Genomic DNA, 27,853 nt, shown 5'->3' with positions numbered 1-27,853 from the left:
GAGCATATTTTTTTAAAAGGAAGTCAGTGCAGTAATATTGTCTGCATGCCCCCTCCCCCAGAGGACTAGATCTATTATTATATTACCATTCAGTGTTTTGGAGCCTCCCGATGTCAGCTGGGATCATGACATCCTCTGCATTGGGCCTGTCGTCGTCTGTGTCTGAGTCAGAAATCTCACCACCTGCAGGCAAATCGTTCAGATACGGCTCAAAACGATAAGGCAAAATGCCACCCACTGCTTCGTCTTCACGTAATCCGACATGTCCAGTGTCAACCTCAAAAAGGGCCTCAGTTTTTGAAGACTGGTCAGAAAATCGCTCTGTTTCGTCGGCCATAGCTGCCTTGAAGGCCGAGCAGTCGTTCTGCATGTGACGTCACGGCAAATATGGCGACCACTGACAGCGGCTTAGCGCTTGGCCAGATTGACGCAACTTCGCACAAAGACAAATCTACTGATTTCGTTCTGTTGTTGGTTTAGTTCTATCATGAAAGTGATCAGTGGTGTTTGTAGTTTTATTACAGAAACCTATTTTAGAGCATAATTTTGCTGTCAGGAGCCCTTTAATGTTGTGTGGTGTGTCAGTGCATTTTATACATCTTTACATATTTCTAGAACTCATCCCAGGAAAAGTGTACCGAGTGAAAAGTATATCGTCATCCCTGTTTTAACCTTGTTTTGGGCAATTCCATGTAAATGTCAACCTCACCATGCAAAAATAAAGCAACATGTAATACATCAAAACCACTCCCAGAGATATCACCTAGGCCTGTATTTTACAGATGTGAATAAGTTGAACCAATTTGTAACCAACCTAATATGTCACTGTCAGTCTTTCTTTCTTATAATGTAAACCCCAAGCTAAAATCAACTTTGATCATGTACAATTCTATATTATTGCCACAAGCCACAGAAATGTATGCTAAAATCCACAAAACAGCAAAACAATAGCCATCCTAAATATTATTTAAGAACTTTGATAGTTTTAGCTGATATTTAGAGAGTTTTTCAAAGGGTTATGGTGGTTAAATTGCTGATTTTCTAAACATATGCCATGTCTATTTCAGACGCGTCACATCCATAACGGAATTTCGTCACATCCATAACGCTGACTTTTCCTTCCGAAACTCTGCATGAAATACAAAATATTTTAAACAAAGTTTTTTTTAATATTCACCTTGGACCCCTCTATCAAATGGATATCTCCATTTCGACATTAGGTTTACAATTTCACAGAGTTTGATAAAAATGTACAGTCACCCAAGAAAAGTGATACTTTTTCTGTCACATCCGTAACGCATCTTTTATTGGCGTTTTCTGGCATGCCCTAGATGTACTATGGGAATTGTTCTTGTTCTATCACTTCTCCAGTATGGTACAGCCTTAAAATATGCAACACCTGTTTAAATACTGGGAGACAATAAAACATGCACTAGGTCATTTGTTGCCATTTTGAGTTCAAGTGTCACGTCCATCACGCTGGAATTGCTCTTTTTCTGTTATTGTTTCAAATTCAGCTTCTCTTTCTATTTTTCTTTTCTTTTCCATTAGAAGAGTTACAGGAGGCTGAGCGTCTGCGTGAAGAGGCGGAATCATCTGGAAGCCCTCCTCCTGTCGCTCCACGAGCTCAGATCCCATTCTCTGCCTGCATGAATGCTCTCAGTGAGCCAGAGACACTCACAGACTTCTGGAGCTCTGCAGTGCAGGGCAAGACCACTGCCACCAAGTAAGTAACTTTTACACTTTTTTTTTTTTTTCTTCTTCCTAGACTGTGCTATTCATTCATTTTTTTTTTTAATACCGTATTTTCTGGACTATAAGCCGCTACTTTTTTCCTAGGTTTTGAACCATGCGGCTTATACAAAGGTGCGGCTATTCTGTGGATTTTTCTTCCACCGCTAGGGGCGCTCTAACCGGAAGTAGAATCAAAAATAAGATCGACGAAAAATCAATGCAAAGAAGAATTAGCAGATCTTTAGCAGATAGAACACGCACGACAAATTACTAACTGGTAATTATTTTCAAATCCAGCGAAGATGATTAAAGTGACTTGTGGTTTCAAACACAGGAGAAATGAAGGTAAATAAATACCGGTTATTTTCTCTTGGTTCTGTTCCGTTGTAATCAGCAAAGTTGCTGCCGTGTTAAAAGGCACTGTTCGGAAAGAATCTGTTCAGGTACATACATGTACATTTACAGTACAAAATCGTTCTGTACATGCAGTAAATATCTAATTTTTCAACATAGATATCTGCGGCTTATAGCCCGGTGCGGCTTGTATATCTTTTTAAAAAAAAATTTTTTTTTAAATAGAGCGGATGCGGCTTATATACAGGTGCGCTCTATAGTCCAGAAAATACGGTATATAAATAAAATATCACACACGGTGTCTTGCAAAAGTATTGTTTTTTATTGTGACACAAACAATAATTAAGATGAAAAAACTGAAATCTGGAGTGTGCATAAGTATTCACCCCCTTTCATATGAAACCCCTAAATAAGAGCTGGTCCAACCAATTCACTTCATAAGTCACATAATTAGTTGATTAAGAGCCACCTGTGTGCAATCAAAGTGTCACATGATGTCTGTATAAATCAACCTGTTCTGGAAGGACCCTGACTCTGCTACACTGCTAAGCAAGCAACATGAAAACCAAAGAGCGCTCCAAACAGGTCAGAGACAAAGTTGTGAAGAAATATATAGATTAGGATTGGGTTCTAAAAATATCCCAAACTTTGAATATTCCACGGAGCACCATTAAATCCATTATAGCAAAATGGAAAGAATATGGCACCACTACAAACCTGACAAGAGAAGGCCGCCCACCAAAACTCACAGACCGGGCAAGGAGGGCATTAATCAGAGATGCAACAAAGACACCAAAGATAACACTGAAGGAGCTGCAGAGATTCACAGCGGAGATGGGAATATCTGTCCATAGGACCGCTTTAAGCCGGACACTCCACAGAGTGGGGCTTTATGGAAGAGTGGCCAGAAAAAAGCCATTGCTTGAGGAAACATTTTTGGCGTTTTGCTCAACAGCATGTGGCAGGCTCCCCAAACACATGCAAGAAGATTCTCTGGTCAAATGAGACTAAAATTGATCTTTTTGGCCATCATGGGAAATGCCATGTGTGGTGCAAACCCAACACCCTGAGAACACCATTCTTCCAGTGAAACATGGTGGTGGCAGCATCATGCTGTGGGGATATTTTTCATCTGCAGGGACAGGAGAGCTGGTCAGCACTGAAGGAAAGATGGATGGCACTAAATACAGAGCAGTTCTGGAGGAAAACCTGTTTGAGTCAGCCAGAGGTTTGAGACTGGGACGAAGAGTCACATTCCAGCAGGACAATGACCCTAAATGCACTGCAAAAGCTACACTGGAGTGGTTTAAAGGGAAACATTTAAATGTCTTGGAATGCCCTAATCAAAGCCCAAACCTCAATCCAATTGAGAATCTGTGGCATAACTTGAAGATTGCTGTACACCAACGCAACCCATCTAACTTGAAGGAGTTGGAGCAGTTTTGCCTTGAGGAATGGGCAAAAATCCCAGTGGCTAGATGTGCTAAACTAATAGAGACATACTCCAAGAGACTTGCAGCTGTAATTGCAGCAAAAGGTGGCTCAACAAAGTATTGACTTTTGGGGGGAGTGCAAGACACTGTAGCAGGTGACTGTAGACTAGTGACTGAGCTCTTGTCTTTTTTGGATTTCAGGACCACACGCTTTGCTTCATTCCCCGACTACCTTGTCATCCAAATCAAGAAATTTACTTTTGGCCTGGACTGGGTCCCTAAAAAACTGGGTAAAAATTTTATCTGCTTTGTTTAACTGTTTTTAGTTAATTTTATGTGAAATGATGATGCCTTTATGATGTGTCCTGATTATGTGCTGGGAGTGTTTTTTTTTTTTAAATTAATATACTGTATTGTTGCTGTTTCTAACATATGATTACACATCTGCCTGAAATATAAAAATCTTTTTTTTTTTTTAAAGCTACATGCTACATTAAATGTATAAATGCAAAAAATAATTGATGTTCACTATTTGCTTCCTTTTAACAAGTGTTTTATTCAGCCTAATGGAGTGTAGAGTTAGTGACTGTTGGTGCATGTTTGTAACCTAGAAACATGGTGACGTACGCTACCTTTTGAAATCCGCCTCAAACCACATCTTACAGGGACTTGCATAGTTATTGAAGTGCTACCTTAAGATGCACATCATGTAGCTTGAATATGTTTGTAAGCAGACTGAAATCGTTGTTTCTGTTTTGAGTAATTGCTCCTCACATTATTCATCTGTTAGATGTTAGCATTGATGTTCCTGATGCACTGGATCTGAGCGAGCTCCGGGGGGCCGGACAGCAGCCTGGGGAGGAGCTTCTACCAGAGGTGGCTCCGCCCCCTCTCATGACCCCTGACGTGGAGGTCAAAGGTATCCTGGGTTCCCATGGCAACGAGGAGGACGACTCTCTCTATTCTCCACTGCTGTGTCAGTCTGTCTGTCTCTTTCTCTTTTCTTCCTTGTTCATCTGTCCATCTCATCATTTTCTTCCATTTCACATCTTTCTTTCTTTGCTTGCTACTTATTTGTTATTTTATGTTGCCTCTCTCTTGTTTTTTAGTTTTATGCCTGAATTTGCAATCTGGGACAATTTTGGGTATGGAGAAATTGTGTGTCCTAAAAGAAAAATGTTAATTTTTAATTACAAGTTAAAGGTGATTGTGATATACCTATCTATCTATCAGGTACATAAGTAGATGAGAAATAAGAATAAATATATTAAACAAGTGTTGCCAGGCAAAACAAACCTCGCCCGGTAGCACTTATGATGAAAATGAAGGAAGATATCGCGAATGAAATAGGTACCCTATGGGTCCATGTGGCTACTGCTTATAAATAAAATTGTTTTTTGATACCATGTCCATACAGTAAATATTGCATATATATTTACTCTATGAGGCAATAGCCACAAAAATTAACAATTTAAAAATCACAGAAGTAAAATATACCAAGTGTCTGTACTTTATTATTATTCTAGTCTTGCCTCTTACAGTTTTCAAAACTGAAACCTCCGAACTGAAGCTGACATACATATGCTGTTGTCATGACCGAAACTCTTATTACAGAGGGAAAGTTTGTTCCACTGAGCTCTAGCGCCGGGCCATTTCCAGGAAATAAGTATAAACATGTCTGAAAGTGATTTCTTTAGTCCATTTATTTATAATTTATAATAATAATAATAATAAATCAACAGAGCGGGGGAAATTATCAGTGGGGTTTAAAAGTGGGTGTGGCCAAAACCTCTTCCTTTGCGTATGTAAATGAACCAAGAAACCATCCAGTGACAGCACCATGTATGCAAATGAGGCAGGTAGTGATCCAATCAGTCTTACCGAGGCAGCGCTCCTGCAGTCTAAGCTCAGACTTTTTATAAAAAAAAAAAAACTTTTTGGTCACCTTGACCGGATGACCCTCAAAATGTTGGAGGTTCTGTTTGAGACCAATGCCCATCTATCCTGAAAGTTTCATGAAGATTGATCCAGTCGTTTTCCTGTAATATCGTTTACAAAGAAAGAAACCCGACTGAAAACAATACCTCGCCCCTGATGGACTCCGTCCCAGGCAAGGTGAAAATTGCAGTCGAAGAGTATGATGTGATAGTCCATTGGGTTGTAAGCATTGTGGATATAAGGAGCAGACTTGAGTGGAATTAAAGTGGCGGTGCATTGTAAACAGTGATAAAATGAATCGGTGCTGTATAGAGTGAATATGAGGAAAAAGAAACATGAATAGAAGTGGCAGTGCATATGGATATGAATAGTGACCTAGTGGTAAAGTTCAACTGTCGTCCAATGAGCTTATCTTTAAGTTATATTATGAAGGACTCGCATGCATTTGGGTATCTGGAGTGCCTACCAACTCATGAACTCTGAAAAAGATACCCGTCTTCCCCCCCCCCATTTTATAAACCGCACTTCAACAAGCCCTTCAGATTTGTCTCCCCTTTCTATATCACAAGTGGAGCTCATTAGAATTATGCCACCCCTTCATCTGAATTAGTCTGGCTAACGCGACTTCAAAGCTCTGCGAGCATTTGGTCTGGCAAAGATATTAAGCCCAACCGTTTCCCAAAGCGCGTGGTTGACCCGCCTCCCTGAAATGCCTCAGTTTGCTACTGGTCGAAGCCAGAAAAGGCTGTGACGAAGCTTAAACCAATCATATCACTCTTTCCTCTGACGTATGTGACGTGACGGAAACTGCTTGAGTAACAGGAAGAAGATAAATACCTCCAGGGCTGCTCTTTGCTCCGTTTTCAATGAGAACTTCCCGTTGAATGCTTTCAATACAGCATCTACTGCTGTGTCAAAGGCTTGCCGCTGCTCCATGTTCGTAATGTTTCTAGTGAATGAAGTGCTTCCGGCATAGATTCTGTAAACGATCTATGGCTTCCGGTCGCAGTTCTACTACGTCACTGCCTTGAACACGCCTCTACCCAGGGCCGTTGGAGATGCTCAAAGTTGATTGGCTCCCGATTTTTCGGGAGCTTGGAAGAGCTGGAGATAGCTTGCCTGGCCAGACTAAGCTCGCAACAGGCCCTCGTGTTGCGTCACGCTTAGGATGGGCGGGCCCAGGCTACATCTGAATAGCTCCATTCATCACTTGAGAACTGCCTTTGTGAATGAATATTCATGAGGAAAGTGCTACCTGATTGGAAGAGGGGGGTGGGGTGAGCGGTGGCTCATCATTTAAAGGAACAGGCGCTCAAATCTGCCGTTTTGAACAGGACTGTTTAGACAGGGTGAGAAGGGAGCTGTGGTGTTTAATCCTTGTGGTATTTTGACCAAAACTTGTCGCAGGCATTTCATTAAGACCTCAGGGAACTTTATCAATTTGTAGAAAAGGGATACGTGACCTTTAAGACTGGTTCAGTGCAAAATAGTATCCCAGCACCGTGATGAGCCGTTGGTACAATCAACCTCCTGTCCTGTTCCTTTTTACAGTGGAGCCGAATTAGTTTCCTACTAAAGGAACTCTGCTGTTTAACCAATAGCCCATGGAGGAGATGCTGTTTTATTGTCCAGAATGGCCGAGAGTTGATCAAGTGTCCTCTTTTCTACCACCACCTCAGAATCTTGTAGAGAACAGCCCAAGACTGAGCCAGCCTTCCTGATCAGTTTGTTGAGCTGAAATATTTTTGCAAGGTTTTTTTTAACACCAGTCAGCCGTAACATTAAAACCACCTGCCTAATATTATGTTATATTATAACATATACCCCCAAAACAGCTCTAACCCGTCAAGGCATGGACTCCACAAGATCTCTGAAGGTGTGCTGTGGTGTCTGGCATCAAGATGTTAGCAGCAGATCCTTTAAAGCTTATAAGCAATGGTTTTAATTTTATGCACATTTGAAACTTTATATGTTAAAAAAAAAACCTCTGTAATTTTCTTCTGGTCCCAAGAAGTATTGTTAATAAGTAATAATTAAAATAAGTTAGCGCAGATCGTGGCGAATTTGTCGGCTATTTTCGTGACGACTCGGCGAGTGACGTCATTTAAGCCAAACAAACCGCTTGAGTTGAGTCCACTTCCGTTTACTTACTGTACATTGCCGTTCGGCTTGAGTGCAGATGTGCGTTCAGGAATTTCCAAAGAAAAACCATGCCTTATTGTTGTGCAGTGAACTGTAACAACAGGACCACTTCAGGAAGAAGTTTTTACCTTTTTCCGAGAGAGGAGAAAAGGCAGAGAGATTGGCTTTTTCCGGAAGAGGAGAAGAGGCAAAGCGAGAGAATTGGCTTTTTCTGAAAAAGGAGAAGCGGTGGAGTGAGTGGGTTGGCTTTTTCCGAAAAAGGAGACGAGGCAGAGAGAGTGGATTGTGTGCATGGAGGTGGAGAGAGTGGGTTGTGCGCGTGAAGCCAGAGGGTTGTTTTTTTCCGGAAGAGGAGACGAGGCGGAGAGAGTGGATTGTGCGTGTGAAACAAAATCAAGCAGTCAAAGAAGAAACGGAGCAGCAACGCTCAAGCAAAAAGGAGAAGATTGGAGGTAAACATTTTTACTTTTGCTTGCAATTGACAAGTCAAGAATCCTGAGGGATCCTGTACAATCATTGTGGAAATGAGACAAAGGGACATTTCCTCGCTTAGAGTCGGCTATAAATAGTATAATGCCGTGGACGGCAGGCTAATGTGGCCCACCGGCGCACTGTCAAGTAATCGTTACCTACATCCACTAGGGAGGGCGGTTTAATTATTCTTCAAAAGGGCTCTTATTTAATATTACGACGAAAGTAGGAATTTATCATAACTACCAGGATAAATCGTTTGGGCGCGAGTCTTGTTGAGGTCCGGGGTCACCGCGATCAGAGTCGGCCGAGTCGCTGTCCGATTCCGAGGCCGCAAGGTCAAACCAGTGAGCCACATTCACCGATATATATCCTCTCGATATTTAATTTGGAGAGTTCCTACTTCAAAATCACTATTGCTTTCAGACATTTTACACAACCTCTCACGACCAAAGTCCGTACACGTGTGCTCAGTTCGCAGGTAAACACAGAGCTGCTTCAGTCTGTTTGGCTTAAATGACGTCACGACGACGGTCCCCTGGCGGTGAAAGTGCGCATAAGTGAGATGTAAACAAACCTTCGGAAATTGGGCAAAACGTTATATTTTAACCGTTTTATTCAATTTTAGGGTGCAAATTAGACACTAGGAAGATTGAGTTCGCTTTTTGGGTCGTTCTTCTAGACAGTAAAGTTGATATTCTACGTTTAACCTCCGACCACTGCCTATGACCTTCAAGTCCTACAAGTTGTGAGGTGGCGCTTCCATGGATCGAACTGGTTTGTTCAGCACATCCCACAGATCCTCAGTCGGATTGAGATCTGGGGAATTTGGAGGTCAGGTCAACACCTTGAACTTTATGTTCCTCAAACCATTCCTGAACAATTTTTGCAGCGTGGCAGGACGCATTATCCTGCTGAAAGAGGCCACAGCCATTAAGGAATACCTTTTCCATGAAGGGATGTACTTCGTTTGCAACAATGTTTAGGTAAGTGGTATGTCATGAATGCCAGGATACAAGGTTTCCCAGCAGAACATTGCCCAGAGCATCACACTGCCTCTGCTGGCTTGCCTTCTTCCCATAGTGCATCCTGGTGCCATCTTATCCCCAGGTAAGTGGTGTGCGCACACACCCAGCCACCCACATGATGGAAAAGAAAATGTGGTGATTCAGACCAGGCCACCTTCTTCCATTGCTCCATGGTCCAGTTCGTGTTCATTGCTGGTGCTTTTGATGGTGGAAGGGGTCTGCACGGGTACTCTGAGCGGTCTGGGGCTACGCAGCCCCATACACAGCAAGCTGCAATGCACCATGTTCTGACACATTTTTGTCATAGCCAGCAATAACATTTTCAGCAGTTTGTGCTACAGTAGGCCTTCTGTGGGATTGGACCAGTTGGGCTAACATTTGCTCCCCACACACATCAATGAGCCTTGGGAGTCCATGACCCTGTTGCTGGTTCACCTCCTTCATTGGAGCGCTTTTGGCAGGTACTAATCAGTGCATACCAGGAACATCCCGCAAGACATGCTGTTTTGGAGATGCTCAGACCTAGTTGTCTAGCAGTCACAATTTGGCCCCTGTCAAAGTTGCTCAGATCCTTCAGATCATTGGGTTGCTCAGATCACCCAAATGAGGATGGGGTTCCCTTTTGAGTCTGGTTCCTCTCGAGGTTTCTTCCTCATGTCGTCTGAAGGAGTTTTTCCTTGCCACCGTCGCTACAGGCTTGCTCATTGGGGATAGATTAGGGCTCAAATTAGCTCATGTTTAAAGTACTTTAAATTCTGTAAAGCTGCTTTGCGACAATGTCTATTGTTAAAAGTGCTATAAAAAACTTGACCTGAAGCTTGCCCATTTTTCCTGCTTCCAACACCTCAACTTCGGGAACTGACTGTTCTCTTGCTGCCTGATATATCCCACCCCTTGACAGGTGTCATTGTACGGAGATGATCAGTATTATTCACCTCACCTGTCAGCGGTTTAAGAAACAAGCGACAGCAAAAACTTGGACACAGCACAAAGTTTCTGCTGATATTTACATCCGAAGATGTATTTTATTTGGACAGAATGGGGGTGTTTGGGCTTATTTATTTCAGTGTTCATTATAACCAGCATGTAGCCTTTATGTGGTGTTCATCTGAATTTTTTTTTTTTGACTTTTTTTTTCATGATTTAATTTATGACTTCTGTTTTTTTTTTTAAAGTCCTGTTTTAGTTTGCCATACACTTAAAATTACTTTCTTTTAAACATTACACTTATAAGTTATCGTGGTATCATTTGCCAGTGGCCTTATTGTTTAGCATGGATGCAAACGGCACGCCTTTTGGCGGATGCCGCCTTTTTCACGGCTGTCTGGGGGACTTGTGTGAATCGTGCGGATCCGATGAGTGAGTTGTTTTTTTTGGGGGGGGGGAGTTGGAGTGTCTGATTATAATTTCATCAAAGTAAATTCTGTATTAAAATTACTAAATAAGCAAATGCCGTTTCAGTCCATGAAACATAGGAAGTATAAGTATGAGAAGAAAACAGTAAATCAGAAAGCTGCGCACGTAAAGCCAATTGGCTGCGCGCCATCATCTGCTGCTGGCTGCACTTCACTGCACGCGCAAGGATTTCCATCAGTCCAACGCAAGTTACGTAAGTTACTGATGGAAATCCTTGCAAGTGCAGCCAGCAGCAGATAATGGCGCGCAGCCAACTGGTTTTACGTGCGCAGCTTTCTGATTTACTGTTTTCTTCTCATACTTCCTATGTTTCATGGACTGTAACGGCATTTGCTTATTTAGTAATTTTAATACAGAATTTACTTTGATGAAATTATAATCAGACACTCCAACGCCCCCCCCCCCCCCCCCCAAAAAAAAAAAAAAAAACCTCATCGGATCTGCACGATTCACACAAGTCCCCCAGACAGCCGTGAAAAAGGCGGCATCCGCCAAAAGGCGCACCGTTTGCATCCATGTGTTTAGTTACAGTTCATATTTATTCATCTGATGTGAACTTGTATCAAGTCTCGAGGAATTTCTGTCTCTGTCTCTCAGCTCCAGTGTTGGATGAGTCCACAGTGTCTCAGCTGTGTGAGATGGGATTTCCTCTCGAGGCCTGCAGGAAGGCTGTGTATTACACGGGGAACACTGGCATCGATGCTGCTATGAACTGGGTGATGGGGCATATGGATGATGCAGGTAAACATGTCAATGTATAAAAAATTGCAAGCTGAACAAGCCTCAGTCCATCTTTTACTGATCGGTCCCATTTCTCTGATCACGTCCACATGATTGGCTCCAGATTTTGCTGCTCCCTTGGTGTTGCCTGGCTCTAGTTCTGCTCCTGGATCCACACCCACTGAAAGCCTGTCGGAGGAGCACCTCGCGACCATCGTGTCCATGGGATTTAGCCGAGATCAAGCCTCACGTGCTCTTAAAGCTACGGTGAGAACTCTACGTAGCGATTTACATTACATAGCGATTACATTAATTACTTAACTGTTTCTTATCCTAGTGGCTGGAAGAGTTCAGAGCACAGTTGTTTTTGTTTAGCTTTCAGGCAGATTTCCTTTGCATGCACACACAACTGTATACACACTGCCAGTTGACCTTAAGAAGGTGCACGTGAAATAAATTGGTGCATGTAATAAACATGACTGAGGAGGATTAGTTTCTAAATCGCTACTACTTTTTTGTTTTCTCCAAAAGCAAACTTTTCAAAGTACAAATCACAAGATGGCCCAACAGTTTTGTGTGGTTTAAAAGCTGATGACAGACACGGCTTTGCTGTTCCCCATACTTGCCTTAAATGGCAGTTATGAATGGCGTTGCCTGGTGTGCATGTACAGTGGTGCTTGAAAGTTTGTGAACCCTTTAGAATTTTCTATATTTCTGCATAAATATGACCTAAAACATCATCAGATTTTCACACAAGTCCTAAAAGTAGATAAAGAGAACCCAGTTAAACAAATGAGACAAAAATATTATACTTGGTCATTTATTTATTGAGGAAAATGATCCAACATTACATATGTGTGAGTGGCAAAAGTATGTGAACCTTTGCTTTCAGTATCTGGTGTGACCCCCTTGTGCAGCAATAACTGCAACTAAACGTTTCCGGTAACTGTTGATCAGTCCTGCACACCGGCTTGGAGGAATTTTAGCCCATTCCTCCGTACAGAACAGCTTCAACTCTGGGATGTTGGTGGGTTTCCTCACATGAACTGCTCAGTTTAGGTCCTTCCACAACATTTCGATTGGATTAAGGTCAGGACTTTGACTTGGCCATTCCAAAACATTAACTTTATTCTTCTTTAACCATTCTTTGGTAGAACGACTTGTGTGCTTAGGGTCGTTGTCTTGCTGCATGACCCACCTTCTCTTGAGATTCAGTTCATGGACAGATGTCCTGACATTTTCCTTTAGAATTCGCTGGTATAATTCAGAATTCATTGTTCCATCAATGATGACAAGCCGTCCTGGCCCAGATGCAGCAAAACAGGCCCAAACCATGATGCTACCACCACCATGTTTCACAGATGGGATAAGGTTCTTATGCTGGAATGCAGTGTTTTCCTTTCTCCAAATGTAACACTTCTCATTGAAACCAAAAAGTTCTATTTTGGTCTCATCCGTCCACAAAATATTTTTCCAATAGCCTTCTGGCTTGTCCACATGATCTTTAGCAAACTGCAGATGAGCAGCAATGTTCTTTATGGAGAGCAGTGGCTTTCTCCTTGCAACCATGCCATGTACACCGTTTGTTGTTCAGTGTTCTCCAGATGGTGGACTCATGAACATTAACATTAGCCAATGTGAGAGAGGTCTTCAGTTGCTTAGAAGTTACCCTGGGGTCCTTTGTGACCTCGCTGACTATTACACGCCTTGCTCTTGGAGTGATCTTTGTTGGTCGACCACTCCTGGGGAGGGTAACAATGGTCTTGAATTTTCTCCATTTGTACACAATCTGTCTGACTGTGGATTGGTGGAGTCCAAACTCTTTAGAGATGGTTTTGTAACCTTTTCCAGCCTGATGAGCATCAACAATGCTTTTTCTGAGGTCCTCAGAAATCTCCTTTGTTCATGCCATGATACACTTCCACAAATGTGTGTTGTGAAGATCAGACTTTGATAGATCCCTGTTCTTTAAATAAAACAGGGTGCCCACTCACACCTGATTGTCATCCCATTGATTGAAAACAGCTGACTCTAATTTCACCTTCAAATTAACTGCTAATCTTAGAGGTTCACATACTTTTGCTACTCACAGATATGTAATTTTGGATCATTTTCCTCAATAAATAAATGACCAAGTATAATATTTTTGTCTCATTTGTTTAACTGGGTTCTCTTTATCTACTTTTAGGACGTGTGTGAAAATCTGATGATGTTTTAGGTCATATTTATGCAGAAATATACAAAATTCTAAAGGGTTCACAAACTTTGAAGCACCACTGTATAAGTGTTTTTATGCCTTTGAGACCCTGTGCTGTACGGCTCGACCATAAAAACCACGTTCTGATCACAGGGTGAAATGAGTCTTTGCAAACATGAAACAAAAAGGTGATTTCAGCCTCTCACACATTTTCTTCTTCATGTTGACATCTGCCATCGGCAGTAACTCTCTCAGCATGACAGGGCAGGGCATGTGAATGTCCTCTGTACGGTTTCTATTAAATACTGAGATTAAGATCTTCTTAAATTTTTTAGGTTGGATGGTTAAGGTGTATGTTACAGCTGTAGTGCTGTGAAATCTAAAGATATGGCCTGGCTCAGTGAAGGAGATCATGAGGAATGACTTTCAGTGACGCACCAAACCTTGCAACTGTAGGCATAAATCAGTGCTATAATTCTGATGTACAGTACTTTTGACTTGCATGTTAATTTCCAAGCACTTTTCTTCTAGTTTTGCTACATTTTTTTTCTGGTTTGTTTCTGCTTTGGCGGTAAACATGTCATTAAAAATATTTGTCTTCAGAGTAATGTTCTTGAGCGGGCGGTGGACTGGATCTTCTCTCACCTGGATGATCTGGAGTCTATGGAGGTGTCCGAAGGCGGCCGCTCGGAGGGAGCCAGTGAAGCCAGCCGGGACGCGCCTCCCGGACCACGCGTTCGTGACGGACCGGGAAGTGAGTTGAATTTGTTTTTGTGTTTTGACTAGTGCTGTCAAAAATGTCACGTTATTAACGCGTTAACTTGACTCAATTTTAACGGCGATAATTTTTTTATCGCGAGATTAACACTCTGTGACATGATGCCATGCCCCGCACAGCCAGAGTCCTCTGCCCTCCCCCGAAGAGCCACGGTGCTCGGCTTACGGTAGGTTTCGTTTTCCCATTGGCGGCTCCAGCCCCACTTTGCAGTGGCTGTGACAAGACGTGTTATGCTCTGCAATAAAAAAAAAAAAACATTGGTACAACCAGTGTTCGAACTATGCCGATATTTTCGGGGGGGTCCCTTATTTTCCCTTGGGGGGGGGTGGGGGGGGTGCTTGCGCTTGTCTCAGAGCACAGATCTCCATCGCGCGCTCACTTCGGATATGCAAATGCTTCCTGTTACACACGATTGCTATGTCAATAAACATCATTTTGGCAATATTTTAGAGACCCCCCAACATTTCCCAAATCATGTTTTCAAGGGATCTCGTGTCTGTTTCAGGGGATCTCGGATCCCCCGTGTACCCCGTAGTTCGAACGGTGAGCAAGCCCATTCACGTTTTTATGCTGATAAGAGAATTACAATGGTTTTTCATGTGACAAAAATGTGCGATTAAATTGCGATTAATCGCGAGTTAACTATGACAGTCGCGACATTAATCGCGATTAAATATTTTAATCGCTTGACAGCACTAGTTTTGACCTAATGGTTGGTTGGTTAACGAGTAGGAAAATGAACACTGCTAGTTTGACATAATCCCCTTCGGGCCTTTTGGCCAGCAGGGGATTACCGTATGTCGTGGTGATGTCCATCTGTTCCTCCCTTCCTTCGTCCCGGGAAGGGTGCTCACCTTCTGAAATCAGGTCCTCTCTCAATTTTTGGACGAATTTCACGAAACTTGGCAGGATTCTTTGTTATACGTCAGTAATACACTACCGTTCAAAAGTTTGGGGTCACCCAGACAGTTTTGTGTTTTCCATGAAAAGTCACACTTTTATTTCCCACCATAAGTTGTAAAATGAATAGAAAATATAGTCGAGACATTTTTCTGGCCATTTTGAGCATTTAATCGACCCCACAAATGTGATGCTCCAGAAACTCAATCTGCTCAAAGGAAGGTCAGTTTTATAGCTTCTCTAAAGAGCTCAACTGTTTTCAGCTGTGCTAACATGATTGTACAAGGGTTTTCTAATCCTCCATTAGCCTTCTGAGGCAATGAGCAAACACATTGTACCATTAGAACACTGGAGTGAGAGTTGCTGGAAATGGGCCTCTATACACCTATGGAGATATTGCACCAAAAACCAGACACTTGCAGCTAGAATAGTCATTTAGCACATTAGCAATGTATAGAGTGGATTTCTGATTAGTTTAAAGTGATCTTCATTGAAAAGAACAGTGCTTTTCTTTCAAAAATAAGGACATTTTAAAGTGACCCCAAACTTTTGAACGGTAGTGTATGTATATTGTAATTTTGTTAACGTTGGTCACATTTTACCAGAGTTACAGCCCTTGATTAACAAAATTATACTTTGACACCTTCATGAGAGTGTGTTTTCCTTCTGAAATCAACTCCTCTCTCAATTTGTGGAGGGATTTCACCAAACTTGCTAAAAGGCTTTGTTATATGACAGTTATACGCATATTTGAAATTTCGTTTAATTTGGGCAAATTTTACCAGTTATGCCCTTGATTATTAACAAACTTGTACTTTCGCAATTTCATGAAGGTGTGCTTGCTTTCTGGAACCAACTTCTCTCTCAATTTTTATCCCCCGCTGGTTAAAAGGCCCGAAGGGGGATTATGTCGTGGCGATGTCCGTCCATTCTAGGAAGTGTACTCACCTTCTGAAATCAACTGCTCTCACAATTTTTGGAGGAATTTCATCAAATTTGACAGGATTCTTTGTTATATGTCGGTAATATGCATATTGTAATTTCGTTCAATTGGGTCGCGTTTTACCAGAGTTATGGCAGAGTTGCCAGCGGCGGATATTGTGCTCTCAGAGCACTCTTGTTAATCCCTGTCCTGCAACAATATACGTATAATGGATAATTTTTCATGAATCTCTGACGTCTCTCTGTCCTGTCCCGTCCCGTCCTGTCCTGCAGAGTATGAGCTGTTTGCTTTTATCAGTCACATGGGCACGAGCACAATGTGTGGTCACTACGTCTGCCACATCAAAAAGGACCAACAGTGAGTAAAGCGCACTCATGTCATAGTCCATTAATGTTCTGTTTTTTGGAAATGCGATTTGATTTATCCGTTCTGTTCTCTTTCACAGGTGGGTAATCTTTAATGATCAGAAAGTTTGTGCCTCTGAGAAACCACCAAAGGACCTGGGCTACCTGTACTTTTACAGGAGAGTGGCTGAGTAGAAGACATCATCCCCACACACACACACACAAGTTGTCTTAGCTGCTGAGGGATGCGAGGGGGGGCATACTCGAGCTTCTGAACTGACAGGTTTTTGTTTTAGCAATTCAAGCACTTCTTCCTATTATACTGCCCACGGCCAGCCAGAGGAGGGTCATGATGGAGTGAGCAGTGCTGCAGGACTCACTGATGGCACAAGTGACCTCCTACACACACCCCACACACACCATTCTCTCTCTCTCTCTCTCTCTCTCTCGGTTCTGTAGTGGTTATTGTGCAGTCGTTGCTTCTACAGCCAAGCTCTACCTTTTCGTTCTCCTGCGCTCCAAAAACAAGGTTTCTGAAAAGCCTGGAAGACTTGGATTCACTACATGACATACCAATAAAATAAAGGGCGCACACTGAAGAAGATTTACTTTTAAAAAAGGAAAAAAACAAACACAAACAAAACCCTGGATGTTCCATCATGTGTTGCAAGCCTGATAGCTGAATGGTTTCTTTGTCTCCTTTTTTTGGGAGGAAATGAATTCATTTTTGTTCTTTCTGCTTTGAAAAAATTAAAATAAAAGATGTGTCTCTTTGCCAACGAGTCTGTGTGGAGTCATTAAATGGAATTGTGTACATGGTTTTTAGATGCAGGAAGAAATATTTTTAGAATTAAATTTTAGGGAGGCATTTCCCCCCCTCATGCTATTAACCTTTGTGAATTTTTAAACTTTTTTTTTTTAATGCAGGAAGAAGAAAAAATGAATTATGGACCTTAAAATTAATGTAGACTTAAAATATGTATTTAAAAATATATATTTTATTTCTTCATTTAACTGGTCAGGATTTTGGTGGCTATGTTGACGATGTACATTTTTTTAAAGTCTAAAATTACTATGTTGTGATATGGAGGTAAAAACCTGTATCGTCTCGCTATTTATCTTCATAAATATGAAACATGGGTTGGATGTTTACTGCGATACTGTAAGAGGTGTTTCCTGTAGCTTCGGAAGGTAGAGAGTTAGTGATTCTGCCCATGTGATCAGTTTCTGAAAGCAAACAAAATAATCCTGACCTCCAGTAACATGCTGCTTTTGTCTTCTTCCTGCCTCAGGTGTTGAGTCTCCTTCACTTACATGGCAAATGCACAAGTTATGAATAACAAACATGTGGCTGCATGACTTGTATCAAGTCTTGCACGCACTTCTCACTACACTTTTTCCCACAAGCCATGGTGTCATTTTTCTCTTCCGCCCTCTTTTTTTGTGTTTGTTTCTCTTCACCTTCCTTCTTGTTCCTCTTCCTCTGCTGCGCTGCAGAAGCGAGCATCTGCTTGTAAATGTACATTAACCTACTTTACTGGTAGAGCAGTGAGCACGCGCGAGCTTCTCAACTTGCTGTAAGTATCACAAAATATCACACTCCTTCTTTTAATCTTGTTTAAAAAAAAATCCTTAATAGATTGTTAGTTTCTAATGTCAGCCAAAAGTCCTTTTTTTCCATTGTTAACTGGGAAAATTGTTTTTTGAAAGTTAAAATAAGTTTAATAAATCAATAGATTAATTTCAGAAACAGTATTTTATAAGCGAGCAAAAAATGAATACGCACACTACAATATCGTGAGTTAATTTATTTGAAAGTTTTTTTATTAAATTAGTAGCCAGCATTTGTAGCTTATTTTTGCTTTAATAATAATAATAATACATTAAAATACATTAAAATAAAATCAATCAAGTATTCTAATAAAATATTTAAAAAGTCACACTGGCACAAGCTTTCATTTTCTGTAAGAATAAAAATGTAAAATGACTAGTTTTTTAAAAAATGTATTTTTATTCAAAAGATGGAGTTTCCCAGCAAATAAGTGATTAGTTTCTTTTTTTCACAGTGTTTTTATTTTTATTATTCAATGAATAAAATTAATTACAATAACAATTAATAAAGTGATAGTGGGAATACACATGCAAAAAAAAAAGAAAAGCAAAACAAAATAATCCCCCCACCAAAAAAAAAATAAAATAAATTAATTCACTACACACACAATGGAGAGTTCGACACAAGCAGTTTGGGGGAAGAGACATTTTCAGACCTTCTGTGTACGAAAGAAACAAACTCCACCAAGGAAAGAAATTGTCCCCTGACCCTCACATTGTGAAAAAGTTGATAATATTTTTTAATGACTGCATTTAAAACAGAAAAAGCCCCAGTTATTTGGTGTTTAGTTAATAAAGTCAGGATCATGACTACCGTACATTACAAACAAAAATGAAACAGTCAGTAGTGTTATGTGAGAATGACTGATAAAACTTTAGTCTGTCAACGTGTGACACAGATACAAACATTGTAAACAGATCATTATAATTATAGCTGTAATAATCAAACATCAATAACTACAATTCTGTATAGTCGTCTGGAAAAGTCTATTTTTAGTCTATAACTGTTTAAACGATGGTCTCTGTCGCTTGTACGGATTAATGTGACGCTCCATGTACGAAATACTTTATTCTAGCAGGTGTGATGCATCAAATGATAGTCTGAAATCACAATATGTTGCATTTTATATCGATATTTGTTTGGATATTGATGCTCACTGGTGAAAAGCACAGCTTGCTCATGCACACGGTTAGGACAGTGCATAGAAGAGAGAAAACAAAAATGGCATGAACGGAAATGGCTTTTACAGCCTTGTTTTTTTTTTATCTTTAGACTTACATCTGAAAAAAAAAAAAAAAAAAATATATATATATATATATATATATACACTACCGTTCAAAAGTTTGGGGTCACCCAGACAATTTTGTGTTTTCCATGAAAAGTCACACTTTTATTTCCCACCATAAGTTGTAAAATGAATAGAAAATATAGTCAAGACATTTTTCTGGCCATTTTGAGCATTTAATCGACCCCACAAATGTGATGCTCCAGAAACTCAATCTGCTTAAAGGAAGGTCAGTTTTATAGCTTCTCTAAAGAGCTCAACTGTTTTCAGCTGTGCTAACATGATTGTACAAGGGTTTTCTAATCATCCATTAGCCTTCTGAGGCAATGAGCAAACACATTGTACCATTAGAACACTGGAGTGAGAGTTGCTGGAAATGGGCCTCTATACACCTATGGAGATATTGCACCAAAAACCAGACATTTGCAGCTAGAATAGTCATTTACCACATTAGCAATGTATAGAGTGGATTTCTGATTAGTTTAAAGTGATCTTCATGGAAAAGAACAGTGCTTTTCTTTCAAAAATAAGGACGTTTCAAAGTGACCCCAAACTTTTGAACGGTAGTGTGTGTATATATATATATATATATTAAGCTAAGCATATCTAGAAGATGGAATAGAATTTTATCGTATGATGTAGCAGAATAAATATCCAAACATTACATGTTATGCTACATTGTTTCAGTGGATTTCTTTTCTTCAGAAATCTGAGCAGAAATGTTACAGTCAAAAATCCTCCTTTGGATCACCTTTGGTAAGTGATGAGATTCAATATCCATACAACGATGCAGTTCATACCTTAATCTTTCAGCATAATGAAGCTACACTGAACTGAGAACTAATTTGGAGATTGTCTTGGTTGCAGATTTTTGTGTAACCATAGGAGCTTGTGTTGATTTGTTGGGAAAAAGTGGCAGCGATGTAATAATGAACTGTACTGGTGCGGGGGACAATATTGAGTGGAAACTCGACAACAGCCTGCTGATAGGCAAGGGCAGAACAGGAGTACAGCGCAAAGGTATCATAAAGCTTGAATTAACAGAGTTTAATTTTATACTTGCTGTCATTATCATGAAATCGTCTCACTATAAGCATTTAACTTGGATTTCTAAACAACGTGGACAAAATGTCAATCTTCTTGTCTGTGGTTGTGTGATGGTGTGAACGGTTTCATTTTGAAGGAAAATTAGACACTTCTTCGAGGTCACGGATTGATAATAACAAATTGAAAATCTCCTCGCTGAAGCACTCCGACTCTGGAGTGTACACGTGTGGATCGTCTACGTACACGCTGTCTGTGGTGTCAGGTGAGAGGGGCTGCAACTTTTAACAAACATGTTTTGTCTTAATCCTTAATAAACCATCATCAGATGTTGGACTCGTATAGTTGGGGGGGGGGGATACTGAGAAATTATATAGTACTTATGGGTAATGAATGGAAATCTTACTCAAGTCAAAGTAAGCTAGCTTTAACTGTGTTCAGGTATTCAGAATGAAAAAAGTAAATGCTTTTAACTGATTCATGTTTTCGTGTGAAAAAGTAGCTGTAATTACTTTGATCTCAAACTGTTCGATGTTTAGTTTTGAAGAATCGATGCCATTTTGCATGAAAACACCATTCCAAGAAGCTGGCAGGTCAGAAGCGTGACTAAAGTCGAGTTTATTGTACTTCAAAGGTCTAAATTCTTAACCAGCCTCGATGTTACTGAAGATCAAATAACCAAAGTCTGCTCACAGTACCATCATCATATTCAAAGAGCTACGGAGCCGGAGCATTTATAGTTTGTGCCCTGAGACTTTTACAGCTGTACTGCGGAGAGTTTAAACAAATTTTAAATCCCTGCTCAAAACGTTTCTGTTTGTAAAATACTCTTGATTTGAGTTTCTTTTATTTTCTAGGCTTGTAAGCGCGCTCCTAAAACTTATTATTATTATCATTATTATAGGGTGGCATGGTGGTGTAGTGGTTAGCGCTGTCGCCTCACAGCAAGAAGGTCCTGGGTTCGAGCCCAGCGGCCGGCGAGGGCCTTTGTGTATGGAGTTTGCATGTTGTCCGCGTGGGTTTCCTCCGGGTGCTCCGGTTTCCCCCACAGTCCAAAGACATGCAGGTTAGGTTAACTGGTGACTCTAAATTGACCGTAGGTGTGAATGGTTGTCAATGTGTCAGCCCTGTGATGACCTGGCGACTTGTCCAGGGTGTACCCCGCCTTTCGCCCGTAGTCAGCTGGGATAGGCTCCAGCTTGCCTGCGACCCTGTAGGACAGGATAAAGCGGCTAGAGATAATGAGATGAGATGAGATTATTATTAGGGGTAAAAAAAAGTTTTCTTGAAAACTTAAGTATTCAAATTGACTAGGCATTTACTCAAAGTAAAAAAAAAAACTCCCATAAAAGAATAGCAAAATACAGGGTTAGTCAAAATTATGTTAACACTAACCCAAGGATTATTTTTCTCCTGAATGTGTGGTGTGTCGTGACCGCTGCTGGCATAATTAGGCCCTACTTTTCTGACACCCCGACAATGACGTCAGACATCTACTTACAGATGGTGCAGCAGTACACCGTTGATGAACTTCCGTTACAGATCCGATTGGTTTCTACCATTTAAGTGTGAACATAATTTTGACTAACCCTGTAAATGTATAATTACTGGAGTATTTTTTTTTTTTTAGTCTGACGTACAGCTCTGCATAACAATTTCTGCTTCCTCTTTCTGGCTTCTCTGTCTTTTTTCTGTTCTCTCAGCCCAAGCGAACCCTTCTGTAGTGCTGCACTCCAAAGAAACAACGCTGAGCTGTGACATCGCTGGAGGCTTTAAAGGAACAATTGAGTGGTTATCACCAAACTCTGTGATAACTCAGAGTAAGGATGTGACTATCAAGGCTGTGACCTCAGATGATGAGGGAACCTGGACATGTCAAATAAATGATAAAGGGAAGAAACTGGAAAGCATAAGCGTGATCATCACTGTTGTTGGTATGTTTCCCTAAATGTATTCTCGTGGCTCTTCGATGTTAGGAATGTAAATCCCAATTAAGTTGGTTAATGCATTATAGCGACTGTTAAACAGATATGTGTAATATAATGTATGGCAGTTTTTGTTGTGAATGGCATGATTGCTACAAAAAGCTGTTTCCTCTCATCAGGTCCTCTGAATACCTCAAAAGAGGTTAAGACTTCTGAAGGGGCCAGTGCAGAGCTCACGTGTCTTCTACCCGCCCCAAGCAAACTGCCTATAACAGGAGGCTTTTGGGCATATAACTCCATCTCTGGCATTCGCATCTCAACGTTAATTAACTCACAGAACACTATCAAGTGGAACACCACTGATGTCGGTTCTAAGAGAGTCAAATTAAGTAACAGTGAGCTGAAAACAGACTTTAGTGTGACACTGGAAAAGGTGAAAAACAAAAATGTTTCTTTTTCTTCATTTAAAAATGATCCTGCTTTTTTCCCCCCAGCATACAGTGCTGTGCAAAAGTCTTAGGTGCATGTAAAGAAATGCTGTAGACCAAAAATGGCCTTAAAGGAACAGTCCACCGTACTTCCATAATGAAATATGTTCTTCTCTGAATTGAGACGAGCTGCTCCGTACCTGTCCGAGCTTTGTGCGACCTCCCAGTCAGTCAGACGCGCTGTCACTCCTGTTAGCAATGTAGCTAGGCTCAGCATGGCCAATGGTATTTTTTGGGGCTGTAGTTAGATGCGACCAAACTTTTCCGCGTTTTTCCTGTTTACATAGGTTTATATGACCAGTGATATGAAACAAGTTCAGTTACACAAATTGAAACGTAGCGATTTTCTATGCTATGGAAAGTCCGCACTATAATGACAGGCATACTAACACCTTCTGCGCGCTTCGACAGCGCATTGATATCTGAGCTCCGTATCAATGCGCTGTTGAAGCGCGCAGAAGGTGTTAGTACGCCTGTCATTATAGTGCGGACTTTCCATAGCATAGAAAATCGCCACGTTTCAATTTGTGTAACTGAACTTGTTTCATATCACTGGTCATATAAACCTATGTAAACAGGAAAAACGCGGAAGAGTTTGGTCGCATCTAACTACAGCCCCAAAAAATACCATTGGCCATGCTGAGCCTAGCTACATTGCTAACAGGAGTGACAGCGCGTCTGACTGACTGGGAGGTCGCGCAAAGCTCGGACAGGTACGGAGCAGCTCGTCTCAATTCAGATAAGAGCATATTTCATTATGGAAGTACGGTGGACTGTTCCTTTAAAAATAATGAAATGAAATTTTTCAACATTAAAAAAAATATAAGCAGTAAGCCATAATAAATGAAACAAAGCCAATATTTGGTGTGAGACAACCCTTTGCTTTAAAAAAAAAAAAAAGAGCTTGGTTTTACTGAGCATCTTCCAGAACCAGCCACAGTTCTTCTGGACACTTTGAACGTCGCACTCGCGTCTTAATTTTGCCCCCAAACCCAGCAGCCTTCACTACATTTTAATTTTTAATCTGAAAAGTGCTCTGTTATGTAATATGCTGCTCAGATACAAACATATTTTTCTGTAACATTTAATGTTGTAGGCGGCACAGTGGTGTAGTGGTTAGCGCTGTCGCCTCACAGCAAGAAGGTCCGGGTTCGAGCCCCGTGGCCGGCGAGGGCCTTTCTGTGCGGAGTTTGCATGTTCTCCCCGTGTCCGTGTGGGTTTCCTCTGGGTGCTCCGGTTTCCTCCACAGTCCAAAGACATGCAGGTTAGGTTAACTGGTGACTCTAAATTGAGCGTAGGTGTGAATGTGAGTGTGAATGGTTGTCTGTGTCTATGTGTCAGCCCTGTGATGACCTGGCGACTTGTCCAGGGTGTACCCCGCCTTTCACCTGTAGTCAGCTGGGATAGGCTCCAGCTTGCCTGTGACCCTGTAGAACAGGATAAAGCGGCTAGAGATAATGAGATGAGATTTAATGTTGTCCTGGAAAATGAATGTAGAATGATAATGTAGAAGTCGCAAAATAGAAATTGAGAACAAAGTTTGTATTAGAAAAATAGGCTGCCTAAGATTTTTGCACAGTACTGTATGTAGAGTACCAGTCAAAAGTTTGGACACCCCTACTCATTCGTAGGTTTTTCTGTATGTTGATTATTTCTACATTGTAGAACGATACGGAAGACATCAAAACTATGAACTCACATCTGGAACATGTATGGAATTGTGTGGTAAACAAAAAAAGTGTTAAAAAATCCCCCAAATGTTTCACATTTTTGATTCTTCAAAGTAGCCGGCGTTTACCTTGAAGACGCTTTACACATTATTTTAACCAGCTTCATGAGGTAGTCACCTGGAATGCTTTTCAGTTAACAGGAGTGCCTCGTCAAAAGCTAATTAGTGCAATTTCTTGCCTTCTTAAAGAGGAACTGAAGTCATTTTTAAACTTGCTTTATTTCTTAATTAACGTGTTATTTGATTACGTTTTCGGTTTTAGTAACCTTATACCGTGACTCGTATTGGCAACTAATTGCAATCAAATATTATACTTATCGGCCTATTTGGTTTATAGCCACGTTTAATTTAGTTCGTTTGGTCCACGGCAGGCGTCACTTATCCGCGCGATCTTCACGAGACTTGTGCGAGACTTCGAAACATGAAGTGTCAGCCAGGTGTCAGCGGCGCCGTTTTGAAAACTGTTTTCCAAACGAAGTATTGCACAAAAACGAGTTTAAATGACGATTCCTGCCGACTTTTTTCAAACTTTCCTGATCGCTATCAAAACAAACAAAACTTCTGGCTTGATTACGTCAGCATTCGAAAGAGGGCGCGCGCGTCTTTTGACAGTGCTGGCAGATGTTGGTGACTTTGATTTCCACTGTACGTTTTACTTCCGTCCTACGATGTCTCGCACAGGTCTCAACGAATCTCGTTTACGGCCGTTGCTTTGACATATCAACTGATATATTACAGAGCATATTTCAAACACTCATAACTCGCTATAGCAGCGACAAAATAGCGATCAAAAATGCATTCCTGTATTTAATAAAATGAGAAATAGAATTTTGATAAAAACAAATTTGCCTTCAGTTCTCCTTTAATATGCTTGAGATCAAACGGTAAATAATAAAAATGCAGTAAATAGCCCTATTCCACAACTGTAGTAATCCATATTCTGTCAAGAACGGCTCGACTAAGCAAAGAGAAACGACATCGATCATTACTTTCAGACATGAAGTGACTCTTAATTAATAAAAATAAAGAAAAACTATTGAATTAGAAGGTGTGTCCAAACTTCTGACTGCTACCATAAATCATCCCCTTCTAATAAGAATGAACTTGTATTAAATTCTTCAACCATCATTATAAAACACGTGCTTCTGTGTTATAGTGTAAATGTGTACAATTTTTCAACATGTCTCAGGTGAAGCAGGAGGATGCCGGTATGTACACGTGCAATCTGGAGTTTGAAGGTGGAAGATCAATGAGTGCTAATTTGATGTTGACGGTTTCAAAAAAGAATGATGTTTATGGTAAGCACGGTATCTCATACTTTGTCGACATCATACTACAGATTCATAGAAATTCACACTTGTATTAAAAGAAAAAAAAACAAATCAGAGCAAGTTTACGCCTTGGGGTGGAGCTAGTGGTCTCGGCTTTACTTCCAGCTTTAATAATAATAATTATAATAATAATAAAACAATCACAATTATTCTTTCTTGTTAGATTTCTGGCAACTGTTTATCTTTATAAAATAGAAGTAGAATAAAGTGAAACTGACCAAATCGGCTGAATTTTGAGCCAAAAAAAAAATTTAACAAAACTACAATATCAGCAACCAAAATATGATCAACATCCTAAAATAGTAAAGGGAAAGTTGCTATTACGTACAGTCTGGTTCATAAGTATTTAAACAGTGACAAAATTTTTGTTATTTTGCCTCTGTACACCATAATGGATTTGAAATTAACCAATCAAAGTGAGATTATGAGATGTATGGGTTCTTTTGGTGTGTGTGTGTGTTCAACATCCATTTCTTCCTTAGATATAAACTCTGAAGGTTCTAAAGAAACGAAAGGCAGCATGTGGGACAAACATGTGGGGGGCTTGCAGTTATGGGTCTGGGTTGCCGTGGTAGCATCTTCTGTCGTCCTGATTGGCCTTGTTGTCATCATTGTACTGATTCACCGCAGGAACAAACGGATGAAGGTGAGGGGGGAAAAACAGAGCTAGTGATTAAACAGAGTTAAAACAGGCACTTAAAGTGGCTCATACTGCTTTTCCTTCTTCAGATGAAGGTGAAGAAACTGAGGTCTATGCGGCAACCTCTCACATCCAGGAATTACTGCAAGTGTGAGAGGTAGCCTTTCTCTCTTTGTTGCATCTAAAAATACACACGTGTTCAAATTCAGAACTCTGATCCACATATTGATGATTGTGATTCAGCCCTGGTTTAATTATTCTGAAAGTAATATATATGTCAGTATGACTTTGTTATCTATTGAAATGAATTTTGGCTTGACTCCTTCTGACATGTCGTTTGATTAACTTTACACACCGGTCTATTGTTTTCTCTCTAAAGGACTGTGAGGCAGCCTGGTACAGGTAAAAAGGAGCGGCCTCCTCCTCTTCCCAGGAATCAGTACACCTCTTTAAATGAATAAAGGAATAATGGGTCAGAGTGTCAAGGCGTGGCTCCGATAATACAGGAGATAATATAGTAGCGTTTCAGATCCACCAGGAGAATCCTGACCATCGCTTGATGTATTGTGGAAACATTTTAATCACCTATAATAAGCATGCTCTTTGTAAATAAGATCTTTTCATGAAAATGTTTTTTTTTATCAAATTGCGTAAATAGAGGAATTTTATGTGTGCTGAGTGTTCTGTATGTTCAAGAGTTTCTTTCTTCCAGCTTGATTAAATATTGAAATAAAACCTGTGTGTAAGCATGTGTGCGCAGATATGTGTGTGTTTCGTTACATTTGCACCAGCATCAAGTAGCAGCACTTCCCGCTTGCACTGGTACAGATGGTGTTAGTGCTGCACAGGTGGCCACACACACACACACACACGTACGTATCACTGACAGATGGGTGATAACACGACAACCCATATGTTTTGGGGTTAAAAAGCAAACACAATAGCACTCTGGGCCCAGGTTTACAAACAGAATCCTCAAGAACTTTTCAGTGCCATATTATGTGCTCACTTACCTGCCTCAGGACTGCTATCAGCTTATCTTCGAAGACGTTCCTCTGTACACAGCACCATGCTTTTAAGGAACAGGTTATGCATTTGTAAAGTCCTTAAAATTAATTGAATCGTCTTCTGATCTCATCTCATTATCTGTAGCCGCTTTATCCTGTTCTACAGGGTCGCAGGCAAGCTGGAGCCTATCCCAGCTGACTACGGGCGAAAGGCGGGGTACACCCTGGACAAGTCGCCAGGTCATCACAGGGCTGACACATAGACACAGACAACCATTCACACTCACACCTACGGTCAATTTAGAGTCACCAGTTAACCTAACCTGCATGTCTTTGGACTGTGGGGAAAACCGGAGCACCCGGAGGAAACCCACGCGGACACGGGGAGAACATG

The 27,853-nt window shown here is 40.8% G+C and overlaps 2 protein-coding genes across 4 annotated transcripts in view; both read left to right on the top strand.

Annotated features, from left to right (window-relative positions):
* usp5 (ubiquitin specific peptidase 5 (isopeptidase T)) overlaps positions 1–17,177 on the top strand; it is a 96,545-nt gene extending 79,368 nt beyond the window's left edge. The window contains exons 13-20 of one of the 2 annotated variants that reach the window (XM_060921607.1): positions 1,552–1,726; positions 3,723–3,811; positions 4,312–4,440; positions 11,114–11,257; positions 11,361–11,503; positions 14,037–14,187; positions 16,327–16,411; positions 16,500–17,177. In XM_060921607.1, coding sequence (XP_060777590.1) covers positions 1,552–1,726; positions 3,723–3,811; positions 4,312–4,440; positions 11,114–11,257; positions 11,361–11,503; positions 14,037–14,187; positions 16,327–16,411; positions 16,500–16,593 — 1,010 coding nt within the window. In that variant the 3' untranslated portion in view covers positions 16,594–17,177. Of the gene's footprint in view, positions 1–1,551; positions 1,727–3,722; positions 3,812–4,311; positions 4,498–11,113; positions 11,258–11,360; positions 11,504–14,036; positions 14,188–16,326; positions 16,412–16,499 lie in introns of both variants that reach the window. The other variant, XM_060921606.1, reaches the window with a different exon arrangement.
* A 616-nt stretch (positions 17,178–17,793) lies between these two features.
* Positions 17,794–27,211, top strand: cd4-2.2 (CD4-2 molecule, tandem duplicate 2). Of its 2 annotated transcripts, none has more exons than XM_060921604.1 (10): positions 17,794–17,975; positions 20,001–20,051; positions 20,163–20,315; positions 20,479–20,604; positions 22,043–22,273; positions 22,444–22,697; positions 25,671–25,779; positions 26,295–26,458; positions 26,542–26,609; positions 26,832–27,211. In XM_060921604.1, the coding sequence occupies exons 2-10, from the start codon at positions 20,015–20,017 to the stop codon at positions 26,911–26,913; spliced, it is 1,224 nt and encodes a 407-aa protein (XP_060777587.1). In that variant the 5' UTR covers positions 17,794–17,975; positions 20,001–20,014; the 3' UTR covers positions 26,914–27,211. The 2 variants fall into 2 exon arrangements, with proteins under 2 accessions (XP_060777587.1, XP_060777588.1); XM_060921605.1 differs by having other exon boundaries at positions 19,983–20,051.
* Positions 27,212–27,853: the final 642 nt, after the last annotated feature.

The sequence above is a fragment of the Neoarius graeffei genome, chromosome 5 (genome assembly GCF_027579695.1).
Source record: "Neoarius graeffei isolate fNeoGra1 chromosome 5, fNeoGra1.pri, whole genome shotgun sequence".
In the NCBI taxonomy this organism is placed as follows: Eukaryota; Metazoa; Chordata; class Actinopteri; order Siluriformes; family Ariidae; genus Neoarius; species Neoarius graeffei.
This window is presented reverse-complemented; position numbering and strand designations above follow the sequence as displayed.